At 28.7% G+C, this 23,995-nt stretch overlaps 1 protein-coding gene across 1 annotated transcript; it reads left to right on the top strand.

Moving 5' to 3' along the window:
- Positions 1-214: 214 nt before the first annotated feature.
- LOC100202298 (thymidine kinase, cytosolic) lies at positions 215-19,850 on the top strand. The gene is made up of 7 exons (XM_065804209.1): positions 215-434; positions 662-693; positions 777-890; positions 2,617-2,710; positions 7,478-7,567; positions 17,664-17,783; positions 19,480-19,850. The coding sequence occupies exons 1-7, from the start codon at positions 366-368 to the stop codon at positions 19,672-19,674; spliced, it is 714 nt and encodes a 237-aa protein (XP_065660281.1). The 5' UTR covers positions 215-365; the 3' UTR covers positions 19,675-19,850.
- The last annotated feature ends 4,145 nt before the right edge of the window (positions 19,851-23,995 follow it).

Raw genomic sequence — 23,995 nt, forward strand, 5'->3', positions numbered from 1 at the left:
TAAAAAGTTGTAAATACCATAGTTTAAAAAAAAAACATTTAACGAAGAGTTTTTGCTATTAGATTTTGTTAAGTTTTTCTAAAATTTGATAATAAACGCGTTTTGAAAAATAAGTTATATTAATTTTACTGTATTTTATGTTACTGAGTTAACTGCTTCGTGTTTATTTGCTTCAAATTGTAAAAGTATTAAAAATTTTTGTCTCGGAGCCGTTAAATTAAGCTTTAGCGCAATCCACGACAAACACGTGCTTTTGGGCAAAGGGTTTTTGCGCCAAGTTTATTCATGTATGAGTTCAAAGTATACATAAGTTATTTTATATATATATGAATATATAATTGTGTTAATATTTTGTGCATAAAAGAATGAGTCTTGATAAACTTTTGATTTACCGTCAACATTCTTATCCTCATGTTAACAATGGACAAATTCAGGTAGTTATACATTTGTTAACTATATTTTAGTGTGAAATTTATTGCTTAATTTGATAAAAAAAACATTTTTGTAATAATGGTAATTGACCTATTTTTAACGATATTTCCAAAGGTAGTTTTAAAAAAAGTATACGTATTTAGATACTGAAGCTATGACAAAACCTTTTAAGGATTGTATTGTTAGTGTATATGTAAGTTTTTTTATTTATTATTTAATTTTAATTTAGCTTATCTTTGGTCCAATGTTTTCTGGGAAAACGTAAGAAATATGTTTCTTTAAATTAAAAAAATATATCAAATATTGATTAACTTTTCCTGAAGCTCTCATGTTAATGTATTTAGAACTGAACTTTTGAGAAGAATTACTCGTTACAGTTTTGCACGCTACAAGTGTTTATTAATTAAATATGAAAAAGATATTCGTTATAGCAATAATGGTGTTTCCACACATGACCAGTAAGTATCTATTATCTTTTTAACATTTTGTTACAACCATTATCATACTGACAACATAGTGTACATTAATATGGTGTTGCAGCCATTAATGCATTGACACTGGCGTGGATGTTGACATAACCTATGTTATACGATTCAAAAATTAAACTTTCTGTTGTTGTTTTGTTTTGTCTTTTTTTTATTTATTTTTGATAAAGTATAATATAGTTGTTGTACAATTTTAACTAGGTGTACTTTTATACCGGTTTTATATATTATAGGGAAGAGTGGTTTACTTCGGAGGTATTTTCAAACTTTTGCAAATATTAAAAAAAATACTTACAATATGATCAGTAACAATTTATTTTCTTTATCTTGATGATTTTAGTTATGCTAGGATTTTTTATTAAACATCCAGACATATTTTTTCATCCCTTTTTTTAATTTTTAAAAATAGCTTACACTACAGCCAAGGTATACCATTGGTGGTGTACCTTGGAGGTATGTATGTTGTACCTTGAAGGTATTATTGTTTTAACAGAATAAGTACAAAGCAGTAGAAATTTGATATAATGTTTACTTATAGAATAATTGGACTTCACATCAGCCTCATTTGAGATAATATTAATCTAACTAGTTAGATTTATATAAACTATATATTAATTTATATTTATGTTGAATTTATATATGATTATAAATTTGAGCTAATTTATGCTCAGAAGTATTAAAAAACTTTAAAAAAAATAAAGTTGATTAAGAAAAGAGTAATAACAAATTTCTACATTAAAGTTTAGTAATATTCTTAGTATATTAAAGTCTTTCACTTTGATTTAACATTTACTCTACTTTTGATTTGATTCTACATTTACTCTAAACATCACAACTACTCTACATTCAGGTAATCAAAGTTAATGCCAAATGATAATGCTAAACCTCCTGTAATAGAGGAATTTGGCAACTGAATGACCATGTCTGATTTGTCCAGCTCATACACGGTTTTATCTTCTCTTTGATAATTTGAGAAAATTATCAAAGAGAAGATAACAATTTAAGAAAGACAATTACAATTTAACAAAGAAATACACTTATCATATGATACTAAAAAAATTCTTAATAAACAAAAAAAAAAATCATAAACCTTAACATATTACATTAAAAAAATATTTTCATAGCAAGTATTACTCAATAGTATTTACAAAATCATGCAAGTGTTTACCTTGGTGGTACCACTAAGGTACACACTTGGAGGTGGCTAATGTTGTGTATGTTGGTGGTACCACCAAGGTTCACAACATTAGCCACCTCCATTGTACACTGCTACCATAGCTTATACAAAATCTTTACCATATATTTATATGTTAGGAGTTAAGCAGTTTTAAACATGCATAAATGTAGCTGAAAACATGCTTTAGAAATTTTGATAATCTGTTTTAAAATAAAGTTTATACCTACAGTTGCAGAAGGAAAAAAATACGCTCTGAAAAAGTTACTTTTTGGTACCAGAAATAAACTTTTATTTATATTGCAACAACAAATGTGTTAAGCAGTGGTAAAACAACTTATTATGAGCCTTTATGGCCAATACATGCAACTAAATTTTCAGTTTGAATTCATCACTCAAGATGGCTAAACATTGACGTGCCTCCAAGGTACACCACTCTCCCCTATAGTTGCTTAGTTCAATACGTGACAAAGTTGTATGATTATGCAGCAGTAAAATTTTCTATTTTATTTTAATTTTTAACAGGCGAGTTCATGAAGCTGTTGCATGCACTGTTCTTCGAGATGTTAAGCATTTAACCAAAGAGTTTGATGTCATAGGTGTTGATGAAGGGCAATTTGTAAGTGTTTAAGCTCTAACTGTTTATTTTTCAAATAGTCCTCACATATAGGCACTTAACATTTTTTTCCAGTTTTCAAAAGTAACTTAAAACCACAATAATTAGAAAGAGTTTCGAATTTTCTTTAAAATAGTACCAAACATGTAAATTTATGATAAGTAGAAAAAAAATTATGGAATTTAAAACCATTAAAAATGATGACAAAAATATATATGGAAATTCAGGTATTTTCTGTGATCAAAATTTTCAAAACTTTTATAAATTTACGAAATTAAGAGCAATAACAATGTTTTTAACTTAAAATGCAAGTATTCAAGGAGTCGTCCATAAAATATTGCATAGCAAGGCAAAGCAAGTGAGCCAATGGGGGTTCATGGAAGGAAGGGAGGTTACATTTTTTTCCAAATGATATATATAATATAATTAAAACTCAATGCAGGAGTAAAATTAAATAAATAAGAGGAGTGGGGCAGAGGATATGCAGACCCCCTCCCTCCTTTATGAGGTACTATTTTATTAGGTCTTAATTTATTTTTAAGACCTAATAAAATAGAATCTCATAAAATAATTATTTTATGTTAAATACAAAATAACAGGTCAGCATAAAACCAAATCTCCCAAAACCATGTCTGTCAAGATAAATCCAAATTCAATTTAGAATCCTCTGCATCTTCTCTAGTTCATTTATTTTCCAATAAGCTACCAGAAAAATACTTAATTTAAAAATAAAATTCTAAAAGTGTCTTGTCCGAAGAATACCCCAGTATTCTTCGGACAAGACACTTTTAGAATTTTATCTCTAAACAAAACATCAGAATTAGACACATTCCAGGCTTGTTTAATCTCCATACCTATGAGTGACTTGAGATTTTCTTGCCTTTCTTTGCCAGTTTGTCTTGCCTGAACACCCTTTTTAATGCAAAAGGAGACTAGCTTTTCTCTCTCCTCATAAGTTTTAGTGAGAAGCCAATGCACTGTGTGGTTAGCTTTAACTTTATAGAGACGCTGTCAATAAAAGTCTCTGCATTTGGTGCTCTTTTTACCAAAGAATCTACTTTGCCAAGAGTTCTCTCTGCCCATATTATGAATGGGGTGCACTTGTAGCTTGCAACTTCAATTCATTTGATGGATTGGCCAACGGATCAGTTAAATAGCGTGATAACTGGCGAGACATGACTGCTAAGGATGACTTAGACAAAAGTTCAAAGTATATATTGAGGTTATCTAACATGTGCAATATGTTATACACAGTGATTTAAGTGTGTTTTCCAGCAAAGGGCGACCAAATGTATCAGACTGAGTTGTGAGGAAACGATTTGGTTCCCCCTCAGCATGTTTTACAAAACCCAAAGCAACTTTGAGATTGCAACCTGAAACAATATGCAAAATCAATAAACTATAATAGATGTAAAATAAATAATAATAATAATAAAATAACTATTTGAAATGTAATTTAAAAAATTTTAAAAAGTCATTTTTATATATACCATGTCAAAATGATTCCGCTTGGTTTCCTCTGAATAGAAAATGGCCATCCATGGTCTAGTCAAAAGTTTTCCTAAGAGACCTAGTGCTTGCAAATGGATGCAGATTGAGGGATTTTTTAAATCTCCTAATGCAGAAGTCCTGAGGGATGTTTGATTATTGCAGGACTTTTCTAGGTATTTTATAAATAAATCTTTATACAAAAACACAACGCCAGCCATATGGAAAATAAAATGAAGTCTGTTCCCAAATATAGCAAGGAAAAATCCCACCGGACAGTTTGTGACCCTTTAAGAAAAGCTTGAAGCAAGATGGATCTCCTTTCTCTTTGTATCTGAAGATATAAATATGTGTATATTATATATATATATATATATATATATATATATATATATATATATATATATATATATATATATATATATATATATATATATATAACATAGTTAACTGCACGACCTCCAGGAAGAGTAATGTAAGACTGCTCTAACAGCAAGCTGTAATGCTTGCTGTTAGAGCAGTCTTTTGTGTGACGATGTGTATTTCGTTAATATAAATGCCATTGAAAGTAGTTGCATCAAATGCAAGAGTTATGCTTTCAGATTTAATAATTGTCTCTGCAACTTTTAGTCTATAACTTATATACCTACTCCTGCAACTATATCTGTGATATAGTTGCAGGAGTAAGTGGTATATCAGGTATAGACTGATTTGTTAAAAGGAATACACATACTTTTATTACTTTTGATTTTGTGTCAACTGCAACATTGTTTTCCAAACACCTGTAAATTGCAATTCTCATGTTTGCATTGAACTGCATCTTATTACATCTTGTTATTACAATGTTATTGGTATCCTGTTTTTTTCAGTTCCTCTAACTCTGCATATAAGTTATCTAGTGAAGTGTTGGTAATTTTGCTTATAACTCTTTCTTAATTATGAGTTCCTTCTTTAAAAGTTTTTTTTCCAATAACATAATTTCTTTTTTTTCTTTTTTTTTTTACTTGATTTTATTAGAGTTCTGGTTTTTATATGAAACTTTTTAACAGTCCTGTGTAAGGTTGGTTATTTTATTTTTATACCTGTAGATTCTGCAATCTTTTCTTTGCAGACTTTGATGTACAATATTTACTTTATATTTTTTCTTGATTAATAACTTTTCACTTCTTTCAACTGAATTTGAGAGTCTAAGCTTTTTATTGACCTGTGTAGTTCAAAATTCTAATTTTTTTTTCTTTTCAAAACACCTTGAACAATCTTTGTCTTGTTTTTAATGGAGAAACATTACCTGGTGTTATGGGTTGAACAACTTTAGTTTATCTACTGACTGCAGGTAGTACATCAGGAGTAAATGGTTGTGGTGAAGGAAATGTAAATTCTTTTGAAAGGTAAACTACAATTAGTGCCCAATTTCTATAAATTTTCTCTTTTCAACATACTTATTTTATTATTCATACAAATAACTGAGCACTTATTTAGGTGAAGATGCATTGTAAGAAGCCACAATTCGTTTACGGTCTTTGCTAAATAAATCTTTTTTATAGTTAATAAATAAGTTGTGCACCTAACTATTTGTTTTTGTTTTTTTTTCTTTAAAAGACGTCAATAGATTATTTAAGTTGTTTGTCATATTAATTTTTGAGTTGAAAGCTGTGAAGCAACAAATTACTTTAAATAATTCTGTTTATATATATATATATATATATATATATATATATATATATATTATATATATATATATATATATATATATATATATATATATATATATATATATAACTTCTCAAATAAATATATTTATTTATTTATTTGAGAAAAATCAATGTGACATGTTAGATATATTACAATTCAATCAATGAATTTTACAAGTCATTTAATTAACTTAATAAACATGCTATCGATATAGAAGTGCCTATCATATATACATCATATATAAATTTTATTTTTTTGCGATTAAATAATTGAAGCTCTATACATACACTGATTTTTTTTTTTTTTTTATGCAAAAAAAAAGTTATGCTATTGTATTTATATAGCTACAGTAATTTTATGATTTTTTTAACTTTTAATCATTGAGGTTGCATAGCAGGTTTTTTTTTTTTTTTTTTTTCTTCTGTTCTGCCTTGTCAAGATTTTGTCAAAGTGGTCATTATTTTCAGAGTCTGAGTTGAGTGTCCCGAAACATTTTCGACTTTAAGGACTTCTTATAATCCAAATGAGAGTTTCTAGGGTACTCTAGTATGATTCGAACAGACAAGGACTCTAAATATTATTTACGCCACTGAATAGTTGCAGGTCATTTAAGTGAGAACAGTGAAAACCTCAAGGTAATATTTTAATGAAACCTGTACTTGCTTGTTTTGATATTAAACATAATATCCATAAATAACGCTAGATATTTTGATAACAAATAATATCCAGCATTATTTACACTTATTAATATCTCGGTCATTAATTGTTATTTTTTTTCATTTTGCAAGGTTGCTTTATTTATTGCTTAGTTTAAAAAAGATTGATTAACAATATTAATTAATAAAGATTTTATTATTATATCATTTCATTTAAATATGCCCTTTGTATTGCAGGGTGTCTGCCAAATCAGGAAAAATAGAAAAAAGTCTCCTATTTCTATTTTGTTAGATTTGCTTTCTTTGTTTTTGAAACTTCTGCTAAGTATTGAAATGCTAAAATAAAATAAAACTTTTAAAACTAAAATATAATTAAAATTTTGAAACTAAAACATAAAAAACAGTTGTGACCAAGTTGTTTGAATAAAAAATAAATTTTTGTGGACAAGCAAGACGAAAAACCGCACGCATCTCTTAAGAAGGCTTGAAATAAATAGCGCATCTAATATTTAAACAACTGCAAACAACGTTTTACTTAATGACTTTTATGATCCAGATTTACATTTTTTATTGGATACAATTTCAAATATGATATTATTTGAATTAAAAAATTTTAATATCTAATTATGAATTAAAATCATCATGACAACCTTTTCTCTTGTTGGCGTGACATTTTTCATATTTATGTCATAATTCAAAATAGATTTAGAGCATTGTGTCAATAATGTTTTTAACTTTCTTCCATTCACAAACACACAAAGCTTGGGCAGTTTTAAGTTTTGTGGAAAGCTACTCACACTAAAATGAGTGGCCTCCTTTAGAGGCTTTTTAGATTCGTAAATTTAAAAAATATATATATATTTAAATGGATTTTACAAAGTTTAAAAATCTTAAGTACCCTAATAAAAGTTTTGTAAAGTTTAAAATTTTTTAGTACCCTGATGTTGTACAATTTTGTGAAGAGATGGCTGGAATGAAAAAAACTGTAATAGTTGCAGCTCTTGATGGAGATTTTCAACGTAAGGTAAAATCTTTAATATTGTTTTTTTGTTATTGTTTTGTTTTTTAAAATATATACTTTTAAATTTGAATAAACTCTTCTCAGATCCTCAGTGACCTTATTCATAAAAGTTTGTGTTAAAATGTAAGTTAAATGTAGAGAGAGTTATAACAATATTTGTTGTTACTACCCTTTTTCTTAATAAATGAGAGGTCTTTTTTAATTTAGTGGTCCTTATGGCCTCAGGTCTCTATAGCCAAAATAAATGTGAATAAAATTTAAAACTATGAGAAATGATCAATTAGGATAACCACATTAGGTTCTTTAGCTCCATGTTCTAATGGGAATAGTAAGTAAACTTGCATTACTTCTGCTTAGTGTATGGCATTTGTTTGAGATGTTGTTACAACCAAATTACATCATACTTCAAGGATACCAAGATGTAGGACTTGACGGAAACAATGCAAGCAAGTTCCTGAAGTTGGTGGATATACTTGAAAGAGATATTATAAACAATGGAAAATTTGACTTTTAGGATAACCACATTAGGGAACAATTCTAGCAACGCATTTTTTCAAATAACTTGCAGGGTAGTAAAATAGATCTTAGTGAATTATAAGTTCAACATTGAAAGATAAAATTACCTGCTCATCAGTAAGTCACTGTGGACCAGAGTGACCACCAGGTTAAGTTGTTCCCCAGGTCTGAAATTTTTTTTTTTGGTGGATATACTTGAAAGAGATATTATAAACAATGGAAAATATGAGTTTACAAACAGTAAACTGTCTTAGAAAGTTTAAATGCTTTTAAGCGTTTGGTATGGTAGCAGGGAATAACATCAGCACTGCTGTTCTGGAGTTTAAAAAGTCCTATGCAGATTGGATTGAATACGTGCATGCCACATTTGAGGGTATTGAGCTCAGTGTTACATGGAAAGTTCACATAGCAGTATGTCATATATTTCCTTTTCTTCATTCTATTGACAGCGGCCTAGTAGTTTACTGTGAGCAAACAGGAGAAGTTATTCATCATGAATTCAAAAAATAATATATACATATAGATTATGCAAAATGGCTGAAATCCAGTGTTGTATATCAAAAAACATTAATTTTTTTGATGCAAACTTTGATTTTTTTGTCTTAATTTTTTTTGTGGAATTTCCAACACCCCAGAAGTTTTTAATGATATAAATTGGTGTCTACTAATGTATACCTAACTATTCACAAAAAAAAAAAAAAAAAAATTCAGACCTGGGGAACAACTTACCCTCGTGGTCACTCTGGTCTACAGTGACTTACTCATGAGCAGGTAATTTTATCTTTCAATGTTGGACTTATAATTCACTAAGATCTATTTTACTATTAATACTATTTTACTGCAACTTTAGAAAATTTAATGATCAAATACATTAAATAACTTGATAAAATGACTCTGTTTTCTGTAAACAATAAAGATTATATAAATATTGTAAAGATTACTAATAAATACTAATTATTAATGTTTTTAAGATTGAGACATAAAGAATAAACTTGATCTGTTAATGAAAGAAAATAATATTAATGGCTGTCAAACAACTTTTGCAAAGTGTAGCAAAAAGTATGTGAACCTAGAATTATAATTTATTACAAATGTATTTATAAAAAATATTTATAGCAATAAGATGCTACAAAACATCACAGCAATAAAAATCAGTGAGCAAATTAGTAACAACAATAAATTAGATCTAAATTACTTTGTTAGTATTTTTAAAAATACCCTGTATATAAAAAACCAAAAAACCTACAGCAATATATGTCTGAAAAATACCATCAACTCATAGCCTGAGAGTTTACAAGCTTTTGTGTTGTTCCTATTGAAAGTTATTTGCTGGTCAAAGTAAACAATAGATTGCAATACATATTAGCTGGCACAATTTACGGTAGAAAAGGAAAAAAGCAACTAAAAAAGAACATTTAAAGAATTACTCTGGTGCCTTTGTGTAGAATTAAGTCATTAAGGTTGAAAGTGCTTATTTTAGAAAAAGATGACAGGGTCTTTGGAGAATTAATATAACCAGTGTTCCCCCAGATTTAGAATATTCTGTTGGTAAAATGGTATATTTTCAAAGTTGTCAAAATAGTTTGGCTGTTGTTTGGTATGACCCTGTTTGGACATATTTTTCTTTTTGAGAAAAAAATTCAAATTTTTTTTTTTTTAATTTATTTTTTTATTATTATCTTGAATAATGAGGGTAAATATAACACTTACAAATATAATAAAAATTAAAGAATAATTTTTGAAATTATAATCCGATATTTATTTAATAAATTATAAAACAACATTGGTTGAACAAGATGAAGTTCAGCATTATTTATTTATTTCAATTTTTTACATTTTTTTATAGGGTGTATATATATATATATATATATATATATATAAATTAATAGAAAATCACTTAACAAAAAAGTTTTATTGTTTAATAAAAATGTTATAATAAAAGGGTTGCAAACGCGGCATTGTGTAAGTTGTACAAAGGTGTCTTTCCATTTACAAATGTACCAGATAACAAATTCAAATTACTATTTTCTTCTGACAAAATTCTTTTAATTGATGATTTACCTCCGTCAATAAATCTCTTTCCGTCTTCTCATTTAAATAAAGTTTCTAATCAAATTATTGATTGTGTTTCATCTCATGTTTTAGATTCAGATTAAGAAATCCATGCATCAATAGACATAGTTTGCAAATATAATGATATAAGTAAATTCTGTTCACTAAACGTTGACAAAATTGGTGCTCTCTCTTTATTTCATCTAAACATATCATCTTTGCAAAAACACCTTGAGGAATTAAACATTACTATCATTAATGAATTGAACTTTCCATTATTGATATAACCAAAACACGATTAAAAAAAGGAACATCATCAATTCATCCAATCCTCATTGATAACTACAACATTGAGCCCACACTAACTGAATCTTCTTGTGGAGGTACATTGTTATACTTATCAAAAAATTTATTATATAAACGAAGGGATGATTTAATGATTTATACACCATATTGTTTAGAATCAACATTAGTTGAAATATTTTTTTTATAAAATCTAATATTATTGTTGCTTGCATTTATAAAAATTAAGTGCTGAAAATCGGTTTTCTTACTAGGTGATTATAATATTGATCTGATACAATCAAATAATGACACTGTAGCATCTGATTTTTTAAACTTGCTTTCTTTTTATAATATTCGCCCTTTTATCACTTTTCCAACCAGAATTACTATCCGCTCTGCTACAATCATTGACAATATTTTTCCTAATTTAATAACTAATGAAATATTTCAGGAAATTTTACAACTTCAGTTTCTGATCGCTTACCTCAATTTTGTATTTGTCCTAATTTTAATAAGTTATTTATACCACGCAACCACAATTTATATCGCAGAAATTTTTAAAATTTAAATAAACTTTAAATCAGATTTATTAAAAATTAATTGGGATAATCTTATAGAGAACAGTGATATTGACTCTTTTTTCCAAACATTTATTTCTGAAACAACTTTGATTTTGAACCGCTACGCCCCATTTAAAAAAATTTCAACCTTGGATTACAATAGGAATCTGAAAATTGATTCAAATACACAATCTTTTTTTTTTAAATGTTAAGATCAAAAGATATTAGGAACATAAACAAATTTTAAACTGCTTTCAAACAATATAAATACATGATAATTACCTTAATTAAGCTCAGTAAAAAAATGCATTTTAATAAGTACTTTACAGAAAATGTAAAAAATCTTCGCGAAATTTTGTATGGAATCAATAATTTAATAAATGTCAAAAACTAATCACTCATCTCTCAATTGTTTACAAGATAATGAAACATGTTTAACTGAACCAAATCTTATCTCTGAAAAGTTTAACACTTTTTTTTACAAACATTGCACAAAAACTTGAATCCAATATTTATTCGTCTTACATTAAAATCTCCAACAAATATTCCTGAAGTTTCATCTCTTATATCTAATTTGAAGCCGAGAAAATCAATAGGCCCAAATAGCATTCCCAAAAACATTCTTATCGATTTTAACTATGAATTAATCAAATATTCTTAATTTATCCTTCGTAAATAGAACTTTTCCGAATGTTCTAAAACTATTTTGTGTTGTTCCAATATTTAAAAACGGCTCTAAACTTTTATGTACTAACTCCTATTTCTCTTTTATCTTACGTTAGTAAACTTCTTGAAAAACTTATGTATTTTAGAGTATACTCTTTTCTTAACTCTTTTAAGTGTTAAAATGAATTTCAATTTGGTTTTTGCTCAAAACATTCTACCTGCCATGCATTGATAAGTATAACTGAAAAAATCAGGAAAGCTCTCGACACTGGTCATTCTGTTTGTGGTATTTTTATAGATTTACAAAAAGCTTTTGATACCATTGATCATAATATTTTAAATTCTAAATTAGAACACTATGGTATTTGTGGTGTTGTAAGTGACTGGTTTTGCTCTTATCTTACAGATCGGAAACAAATTATAAGTATTAATGGTTATAATTCTACTAATAAATCTGTTGAGTGTGGTGTTCCTCAAGGTTCTGTTTTGGGTCCTCTTTTGTTCCTAATTTATGTTAGTGACAAACAACTCTATTCGCTTCTTTTCATCTTTTTGCTGATGACACAAACCTATTGCATATCAACAAATCGTATAATTCTCAATGTAAAAACAAAAATACTGATCTAAAAGGTATTGTTGACTGATTAAGTTAAGACCTAATGTCTTAATGCAAAAAAAAACTGAACTAACCTTTTTTCCATCTTCTAGAAAAAAAACACAATCAAAACAACAATTCTAAAATTAAAATTAATAATAATCGGTTATATCCTACAAAAGTTATTAAATATCTCTGTGTTTTTGATTGACTGCAATCTCTCGTGGAATTTTCATGTTGATAAGCTACGCAAGAAACTAACTCAAGCTAACGGCGCACTTTCAATAATTCGTCATTATGTTGATAAATTCACACTAAAGAATATTTACTGTGCATTATTTTTATCGCATCTTAGTTACTGTTGTTAAATTTAAGGTCAAAATGGCAACTATCCCATCAAAAAAATGATGTCCTCTCAATGTCAATCTATAAGAATTTTAAACTTCCAACCTTATCAGTCAGAAATATCAGAATCTTTCAAAAAACTGAAAATTCCTATCTTTCCAGCACTTGTAAAATTTGCTAATCTTCTTTTTGTTTTTGACTCATAATAAAAATTTACCCTCTTCTATAAACGACTTTTTTTACAGAAAGTAGAATAATACATACATACTTTACTAAAAAACATATATAATGGAAAACTTAGTGTACCATCACTTAAAACTCAGAAGTATGGTAAACATTCTGTTGTCTATCAGTGCATTTGTGAATGTATGCATAGTGAATGATCCAAAAAACTACAACTCCAAACACCTTTATCGACTTTTCTTAATTTAAAACAAAATCAATTTTAAAAAATTCTGAGAACAATTTTACTTTAACTTATTGACATGATTTTCACTTAGTAATCAACATTTAAAATATACTCCTATTATTTTAATTATGATTACTACAACTATTGTCATTAATTTCTTGTTTGTTTATTTTTTATTATTATCATCAAAGTATGATTTTTTAAATGTTTATGTATGTTCTATGTGTGTATACACATCTTTAATCATATTATATTTAAAAACCGGTGTCACTCCTTTGATCAGAATTCTGTTTAATTGACACCATCCTTATCAATCATTTAGGTATTATTATTAAATACTTATAATTAATTTACTCAATATTATATTATTTTATGTTATTATCATTTTTATATATATATATATATATATATATACACACAGTATTGGACAAAACATTTGCAACCAACATCGAACAATGCTAAAAAGTGTTCCTAATTTTACATGTCTTAAAAATGAAACGAACTATACTACCACAGCAAACAGTTCAGGAGTCTGGAGTCATAGCATGCCATGACATGAGCAATCAGCTGACAGGTGACAGCACACAGGCAGAATTTCGTTGACATTTTGCAGCGGACGAAACAAGTGCAACTTTTTTGGTTTGTTTCATTTTCTTATATCTGGTCCGTGTCAACGTCACGCAACTTTTTTAATAATTAAAGGAAGTATCCAGAAGCTTCCAGAAGTCTCCAGAAGAAGCATCCAGAAGCATTGAAAAAAAGCATCTAGAATCTTCCAGAACAGGTTCACACAGGTTCATTTTACTATATAAGAGACATGTTAATCGACATGTAATTCGGTCAGTATATAGAAGTCAATCGGTCAGTATTATCAAGACAGTTTATCGAAGTGAGTTTTATCAAAGTGTTTTATCGAAAGACATCAATACAAGAAGTGAAATACAACAAGTGTTTCATTACATCAATACAGTCCACATCCAACCAAGACGTTGAGTTCCACAGAGCATTATTGTATCATCACAAGGTAAATGTAACACGGTAAGCCTTGAGAAGCGTGATTTTTTATTTTTATTTTAATGACTTCAAGTGCAAAAATGGCTCCCGACAGTCTTGGATTGGAACTAAGAAAGAAAATTATTAGCGATTACCTAAGTGGAATGTCACAAAAAAGTATTTGTGATAAATATTGCGTGAAAAAATAGACCGTATCAAGACTATGTTCCAAATATCGTTCTACGGGGAAGTTGGCAGCAGATAACAAAGGTGGAAGACCGCGTTCCACCACTTCTAAAGAGGATTCTATTATCGTCAGATCCGTCAAGAAGGATCCCTGGATATCATCAGTTAAGATACAAAAGCAATTAGAGCTGCCTGTATCGGACCGAACAATCAGACGACGTGCTGTTGAAGCCGGATTGTTTTCTCGATGCCCTGCAAAGAAACCGCTGATTTCACTAAAAAACCAGGAGAAAAGACTCCTGTTTATTTACATCTCATATTGACTGGAATGTGCAGAAATGGCAAACTGTCCTGTTCAGTGATGAATCGAAGTTCAACATCATTGGGAGCGATGGCATTTGCTGTGTACGTCGACCGGCCGGAAAACGCCTCGATTTACGTTACAGCCATAAGACCGTGAAGCATGGTGGAGGCAATGTAATGGTCTGGGGGTGTTTTTCTGCTAACGTTCTAGGTCCAATACATCGAAACGATGGAATAATGGACCGTTTCATGTATAAAAATATCCTGAAAGATGTTATGTTACCTCATGCTGAATGGAATATGCCAATAAAATGGGTTTTTCAGCAAGACAGCGATCCGAAACACACTGCAAAAGTAGTCTAGCAGTGGTTTCAAGACAACCACCTATCGGTGATGGAATGGTTGCCTCAATCTCCGGATCTCAACCCTATCGAGAACCTGTATGAGATTGTCAACCGCAGAATTAATTGTGAAGGTGTTTGTAATAAGGATCAACTGTTTGAACAAATCCAAAAAGCCTGGGCAGCAATTCCACAAAGTTTCATTGATCACCTGATCGAATCTATGCCTCGAAGATGCAAGGCTGTGATTGATAACAAAGGATTCGCCATGAAATATTGATAGCGAAATACAGCTTGGTCAACATTTTGTCGAGTTGCACTTGTTTTGTCCAGAAGGAAATCAACTTTTTTTTAATACTTTTGATTAATTTATCAATTTTCGTGTACAAATAATGAACTTTGTGATGAATAAAACTTGAAGAACTTTGTTTCTAAACAGTTACATTGTTATTTCTCTAAATTGAAAAAATGCAACACTTTTATATAAAGAAACTAAATTAGCATTATTTGGTTGCACTCGTTTTGTCCGATACTGTGTGTGTGTGTGTGTGTGTGTGTGTGTGTGTGTGTGTGTGTGTGTGTGTGTGTGTGTGTGTGTGTGTGTGTGTGTGTGTATTTATATAGGTTAAGCAATTATTTTTACTTACTACAATCAATAGAAAATTTTATTATCATTATTATATTTATTATTATTATATTATTGTATGATTTAAAAAGGAAAATATCTTGTTGTTATTGTTGTTTTTTGTTTTACACTGTGTTTCATCAATAAAGACTTGTCAGAAAATACATCATCTTATCATCAAATGCATCATTATCAGAAAAATTTTAAATTAAAAAAATGTTTTTGTTAAGTGATTTTCTACTAATTTAAAATTGCTCTGTTTTTTTAAAAACATTGAGCACTCTATTTTGCAGAATACATTTTAAAAGTTGTTTGAAATATATATATATATATATATATATATATATATATATATATATATATATATATATATATATATATATATATATATATATAATTAAATTTTCGAAAAAACATTTTTTAATGGAACTTAAAGTTTCATGCCTATCAGCAATCATCAGCCATGAAGTACCTTATGTAAGTATGAACCCATGAAGTACTTCATGAACCCATGAACTTCAATACTTCAATAACCCATGAAGTACTTCATGGCTGATGATTGCCGATAGGCATGAAACTTTAAGTTCCATTAAAAGTTGTTTTTTCTAAAATTTAATTATAATTATAAAACGCTCTGTGTTTGAAAAAATATATATTTTCTTAAATATTGAGCACTCTACAACAATCAAGAGTTTAGTATTTTTAATACTAAATCATACAACAGCAAGCAAGAGAGAGAGAGAGAGAGAGAGAGAGAGAGAGAGAGAGAGAGAGAGAGAGAGAGAGAGAGAGAGAGAGAGAGAGAGAGGATGATCACTCCACTTTAGGTGGGGTCCTGATCACTTAGAATAAATTTAGAATTTAAAGAAATAATGCTTTTAATTTATCTATATAAAGTATCTGAATATATAAATTAATTTAGAGACCAGATTTGAACCATAATGAAGGTCTTTAAAAAGTTACTGCCCCCTTTATTTGTGCCCCTATCTACTATAAAGACCAGATTAAGGAGAGGGCTTCCAACCATATCTTTCTTTTTATTAAGAAATGACTTAATAATAATAATAATAATAAAAATGACTTAATAATCAGTTTCACTTTTCACATAGGGCAGTAGGCAGATTAGAGGGGCACTGGTTTCTGGTAACATTTAACCATTGATAATTAAAAAATAGGGTTATTTAAAAATTGTGGCATTTTTGGTGTGGATTTGACAAGTTTATAATGTTTGCATTTTCAGATAGTTGGGTCTAATGGTCTTTAATGCTGTTAATCTTAGATCAAAAAGTGTTAAAAAAATTTACAAGCATCTCAAAATGGCTGAAAATTGGACTTTTTAGGTGAATGGACATTTTGCTCTTAGATATTTGAGTTCTAAACTGCAACAAGCTGCCTATATTTTGCTTATTTATTACAGACAGTAGTAGCTAATCAGAAAACTTATCTGTAAATACTTGTGGATGAATAGAAAAATGCTACAGTCGTTTTCATTTTGGTATATTTTAGCAATTTTAGACTTTTTTTTAAAGTTGAGGAGGTCATAATTTTTCTCTAATATAATACAAATTAATAAAACTTTTTTGAAGAGAGTAACTATTATGAACTATTGTGATGTAAACTATTTTGATGATTATCCATAACTATCCAGAAAATAGTTCTAGAAAAAATGAGACTTGTTGAAAGTGAGAAAAAAAGTTATGCAGCTCTAAAGTAGTCTGTTTTGACCATTTGTAAATTGAGGGGGGCCACTGTGTCAGTTACTAAGGCTATAATTTCTGAACTCATTGTACTTGGAAGTCTGAAATTTCAATTTTAACCTATGTACATAATGCACATAACAATATGTAAAATTCAGGAAAATCAGAAATGGTGACCCACAGGTCATAGGTTGAAATATAATGATTTGACCTAGGGGCTATTCTTGAGCATTTTTGACAGCGCCAACCATATTTGGGCACCACTTAAATTTAGAAATTAAGAATTTTTTTCCACCAAATATAGTATTCTTTGCGAAAAAATGCCTTCATGGTAATGTTTCTGCAAAATTTCCTTGTGACAGGTGCTGGCCATTGGTGCTGATGCCCAAATTATTTTCCTAAAATAGCTCCTGTAATATATATATCAATGTAGTATTTTTTACCAATTTTCTTGCTTTTGCTAAATCTTTGCTTTTCAATGGCTTTTTGATATATAATTTTTATGATTGTATACTAACTTGTTTAGCCTTTTGGTAATGTGATTGATCTAGTTCCGTTAGCTGAGAGTGTTATCAAGTTGTCAGCAGTATGTATGTGTTGTTACGGAGAAGCCTCGTTTACAAAGCGGTTGGGCTCAGATACTAAGGTAAGGTTCTAGAGAATCAAAGCTTAACTTTGTTATACTATATTATATTCTATAGTAAATTTTTTAACTATTGTTACTTTTTCAATATAGTGTAATTACTTTTACAATATGGCGTAGTAAAAACATGTTTCCAGTTTGACCTTTGATTGACATTGTGTTATGGTCATCCTGAAATAAAACCTAATACTGTTTTATTCCAGAATAAAATAAAACAGTATTAAATTCATATCCATGCCACAAAAAAAATTTGCACAAATTTAACACTTGTGTTAAAGCACAATGCTTCAACACAGATTTCTAAATATCGATCCTTTATTTATTTATTTTCATTGTGATATACAGCCCATAGACAAAAAAAACTTTAGATAGTGAGATAATTTTTGCTGCATGCAAATAAATATTTAAACTAAAATAATGGATAAATAGAACTTTTCTTGACGAGAACGGATAAAAAAAATTTTCTTGGCAAGAATAAAAAGATAAAATGAAAGAAATGCTAGTTTTTACTTTACACTAGTAAATGGATATCATTCAGATAAGCTATAAATATATAAAGCATTTTTTATATAAACACTAAAAACATCTTGCTTTATTCATGCTTCAAACATCCATAACAAAGCCTTGTTTTCATTGTTTTAATTTCCTTTAATTTTTTAACTTTACACAGAAACTTGCAATGTATACTGTACTTTTTTCATTTTTTTGAGTATTGTTTTTAAATTTATTAATGAATTGTATTTTAAAAAATTGATTTTTAAATAATTTACACTTTTTTAAGAGGGCTCACTGATTCAGAAACTCTTAAAATTTGGCTAAAAAGTTTTTTGAGTAATTTCAATGATCAAGAACCTCTTTTTATCATTTTTATCAAAATTTTTATCATCATTAAAACTTTTTATTTTAGTTTTAATAACATACAAAGATAATTCTATTTTGATTTATAAAAGAAATTTGAATATGCATTTATTCAAGTATTCTATTATATCTTCTTCACAACAAGTTTGCAATATATGTTCAGCTTCTCCAAAACAAATGAATTCTATTGCATGCGGCTCAATACTAATTTCAACTTCTAATATAAAACTAATAATATTGAACTAGGTCTTTCTCTATTGCATGCTTGAATAAGGTGTTTTGAATGTTTGTTGCACATTTTTTACAGACTTGAAATAAAAAAAAAAGAATACTTAGCTGATAACGTTATCTAAATTGCGTTATTCAAAAAACTGTATTTTGGACAAATTTTAAGTGTTTCTAAATCATTGTCTCATGGTTTGTTGATATTTTATGTTTAAGTATTTTTGTTGATTAAAATTTCTAAATGAATCTGTTTAGTTTTTTTTTATATATATATTTTTTTTTTTTTTTTGATTTTTAAAAAAATCGTTCTAATTTTATGTATTCGTTTTTTGTAGCTTAGCATTGAATATATTTTCGTTATAGAAAAGATATTCGAATATAGTTTCGTTACTGGAAAATGTTATTAAATGTTTCTATAAGCTCTTTCCGATTAGAAATCGTCTAGTCCATTTTCTGCCAGGTTATGAGTCCTACAGTAGTTGTAAAGTTGACAACTACAATCGTTCAAAAGTTTTGTTTGTAAAAATTTTCTTGCAAAAGAATAGTAAAAGTTGGGGTAATTTAATTGGTTCGTTTGCAAGTGGAGACTTTTAGAAATTTAAATTTAAATCTTTAGGTTGAAATTATTGGTGGCGCTGATAAATATATGGCAGCTTGTAGAGGTTGTCACAAAAAACAAATTGATGTCGTTGATTATATAAATCTAAGTAAAGAAGAAAATCGTCAGCCATTAGCAAGTATTGATAATCGTCAATTGACAAGGGGTATTTTTCGAACAAAAGAGTCTGTTGCAATAAATTCTACTATGTAGTTTTTTTTTGTTTGTTTTTTTCTACTTTTTTCTTTGTATATAAACCAAATAATAAAAATTTTAAATTGTTAATTATGCTAAACTATGTAATAAGTAGTTAATATAAATAGAATGTTGTAAATTGTTAGTTAACGATGTAAAATATCGATGACATTATCATAACGACATTACGTAAATTATTGGTGATGTAAATGTTACGATGTTAAATGACTTATCTACTGAAAAATGTATATATCGTATTCAGAGATTAAGTTATTTTAAAATTTTTGTTATTTATCGTCCTAGTATTTTGCAATTTATAATTTGCGTAGCGATGACCTTAAACGATAAAGTTAATAGAAAAATGGGAATAATAACTAATAAAAAAAATTAGGTATTTGGCATTTTCAATATTTTAGATGTATATTTCCTAAAAGAATCATCGCATTTTTTACCATTACAATTGTTGTTTAGCGTTCTGATATTCTAAAGTTAAAAGTAATGAAGTATTTCTGAAATTATTGTCAAATTTTAAGGCTCTAATTTTTTGATGTCAAATTTTTATGACATCAAATTCTTTTTCTTTAATGAAATCAACGTAGGGTAGGTAATGAAATCAACGTAGGGTACGTAAAGAAATCAACGTAGGGTAGGGTAATTCAAAAAATAACATTTACAAAAATATCTGCTGTGTTATGTTTCATAAAACAACACTGGATATAATGACGAGCTAACTTCCAGGCATGGAGAAAATTCCAAACATTTGTATGTTTATCAAATAAAAATTCTATTGAGATAGTATGATTAAAGGCTAGGAACGATAAAGCCCTTCGACTTCATCCCCCCACCCCAAACATGAGGGGCAACAAGTTGGGAAGAGCTTTTTTCGTACTATTCTCAACTAGACATATTCATCGATAAATTTTGAGTTTCATAGTAGACCAGCGTTCAAAACTTGTGACCATAAAAAGTTTAAGCCCCACTCAATTTGAGGGTAACAAATTTTATATGGTCTTAGTTTTTGAACGTTGCGAGATAATTCTTTGAAGCTTTGAATTTATCGATGAATATAAGTCTAGTTGAGAATAGAACAAAATATATTTTATGAACTTGTTGTCCCTCGCATTTGGGGGGGTGATAAAGTCACAGGGATTTTCCGCTCCCTGCCTCCAATTTTTTGCAAAGCCTCATTATTTGATATAAGTGTAAAAATACAAATGTTTGGAGTTGTCCATGTCTGTAAAATAGCTCAAAATTCCTAAATCCGTCACTAACTGGTTATAAAGAATTTGTTTAATTTTCGGTAGCAAGGGGTTGCTACCGAAAAATACCGCGTCCCATTTCTCTCCACTTTCCCCTACAAATAGCTGTCTTGTGCGCAATAATACGCACAATTAAAATATTTTAGTATGCCAATCATTTTAATTATTGTTTCAGAGCCAAGATGACAGATAGTGCAAGTATTCTAGTTATGACAGTATTACAACCATAAATCCATAAGCACAAACTCTTTTTTAAAGATGTGAGTAGTTTCAGTTTTCTTCTATTAAGACGGTTCTATGTTTTGAATTAAGTGTAATATATATTGTAAATGTAAATTGTGTATAAATGTATGTATGTATGTATGTATGTATATATGTATCTATGTATGTATGTATCTATGTATGTATGTGTGTATGTATGTACGGTTCAACAAAACAAATCATTTGGTAAAAATTGATACTATGATAAAAATGCGGATTTCAAAAATGAAAGTATTAAAGTAACCTATCTATATCTAATATAGGATATGGTCTGTACACAATGTTTAGTAAAATTGATATGTCATCGCAAAACATTAGTTATGACATTTCTTTTGATCAGAGCAAAAAAATTACTGATGACAGCACCACATTCGGCCAAGATATAGGATCGTGCGATTATTCTTATGCTAAGCAGCTAGTATTAGGCCGCAGTCTTTTTGGATTACCTTTGTTCAAGCAAAAAGAATCAAACATTAAGAGCTGTGAATCTGAGACTCCACAATTCGATATATTTTCGGAGCAAACATTAACCTGTTTTATATGCTTTTATTTGTTACCGGCACTTTAATTTGTTATTTCATATATTTCATCATTTTATTAGTTCATGGTTCATATTTAAGTTAATAATTTACTAGATAGATTTTTTTTAAAACTAAAATCAAAGATGCAACATGTAAATTTGTAGTTAGAATAGTCAAATAATAAAAAAGGTAATGAGTGATAGCTTGAAGGTTCAAAGCAATCTTCATAAAATATAAAAAAAGGTAATGAGTGACAGCTTGAAGGTTCAAAGCAATCTTCATAAAATATAAAAAAAGGTAATGAGTGACAGCTTGAAGGTTCAAAGCAATCTTCATAAAATTTAAAAATATGTAAAATTTTAAATATGTAAAATGTATAACAGTCATTTTGCTTTATCCGCAATTTCAACTCTCCGGCTTGAATCTCAGCATCCCACCAGCTCAGTAAGCTTCTACCAGCTCAGTAAGCTCTTATAAGCATGAATCACAACCTATTGAAACCCCGCTCAGTAAGCTCCGTTGACATGCTAATAACTGGTAGCTTTAGTTTCCCATATGAAACTGCTCAGATAAATTAAAATGTGCCATTTTTATCATCTTTTTCTTTACCTGATTCATCACCTAAGATACATTCTTAGTCATCTTATAGGCAAGCATTTACCAAACACCTTAGGAATGAATTATTATTGATATTAATAATATTTTAAGAAACTCTAAAATATACCCCCCCTCCAACTAAAAAGTACCTCATCCCCCCACTAAAAAATACCCTTAAATACAAAATAAATACTACTAAAAAATGCACCCCTCCCCACCTACCCCCCTAAATTAAAAAAAAAAAATTGATTGTTAATATAATTTAACTATTAATGGAAGGCTCCAGACTGATAAAAATGAAATAGTGGTATATCTCCTAATAATTAAATAACAACTAGTTCACATAGCTTCTTGTGTTAAATATCTCTGTGGTCAATGGCCTCTTGAGAAATTTCAAGGCCTCCCTTTTAATGTTGTTTTAAAATAATCCAACCATTTACCCATTCTAATGTTCCGAGGACCAGCCTGGTCAACTCTCTTGGAGCGTTCAATTTAGATTATTCTAAGATTAATGTCATTGTGTCGTCAATATTTTGTTCTTCACATTTTTAAAAGAGAAGTTACATATATGTTTCACTCTTGCAGGTAAGAAATTTGTAAGGAAACTTTTGAGAACAAGCTTCGACAGACTTAGTAGCTTTAAACCGTAAAGAATTTTAAAATAGTCATCAGTATTTATTTATAAAATTGCATATCTGACGTTTTCCAATGCTGAAAAGCTGGTTTAAATATTCTATCAATCAGCTGCCCATGACAGCTAGTTGCTTGAAGACTTTACAGGAAACAGTAGTTTTATGGTATTAGTGTATGTCTTCCTCTTTTTTCCTTCATTTGCGTTTATTCTAACAGGACAACCAATGTTAGCCGCAAAACTGAATTTTTTAATTGACAAAGATGACTTAAATTGGCATGTGACATGTTTTTTTACAAGAGAATTATACGTTTATAAACATATAAGGCTCAGGTTATGTTTAAAAATTAGGCGTATGATAAGCATTTTATTGTGTGTTACTTTAAATCATGTTTATTAGCAGAATACTGAAATTTTCGTTGGTGCATGAAAACCATTTAATGAAGTTATTACGTTGCAAAACAAAAATATTTATATATAAGTATAGATTATTTTTTTCTTGACCACAAGACTTACGAGAATGCACACCGTTTTTTAAACTTAAGTAAGCTATTATATAATTATGAGCCTCTTAAAATATTTTTACCCAACCTGTTGCGCAAATTCGATATTCATATAAAATAAAAGCACGCATTACACTAATAATAATGTTATTCACCTTACTATTCATGACTGCTTAAAAAAACAAAATCACTTTTTGACTACTGATTTTGTTTTTTTGGTTATTAAAAGCCTCCGTGGACTTCAGAGAATGGCAAAAAGTTGAGAAATTTCCTCAAAAAGAAAAAATAACTATTTTTGGTACATCCTATTGCTGAGCTCTAATCTAAATTACGCATGTTTTTGAGCACAAATCTATTAATACCGGAATTCTTAAAAGTGTTCATTTGGTGCATAAAAAACATTTGAGGGGTATTGTTTTTTATTAGTGCAAAATAAAAATATTTATGTATCAAATTCAAAGAAAGTTTATTTATTTATTTTTACAAGACTTACGAGAAAGCGCGCATTTTTGTAATCATACTTCCGAGCCTCTAGATACTTTTTGCCTAAATAAGGATCAGTCTAAA

Source organism: Hydra vulgaris, chromosome 08, assembly GCF_038396675.1.
Source record: "Hydra vulgaris chromosome 08, alternate assembly HydraT2T_AEP".
Lineage (NCBI taxonomy): Eukaryota > Metazoa > Cnidaria > Hydrozoa > Anthoathecata > Hydridae > Hydra > Hydra vulgaris.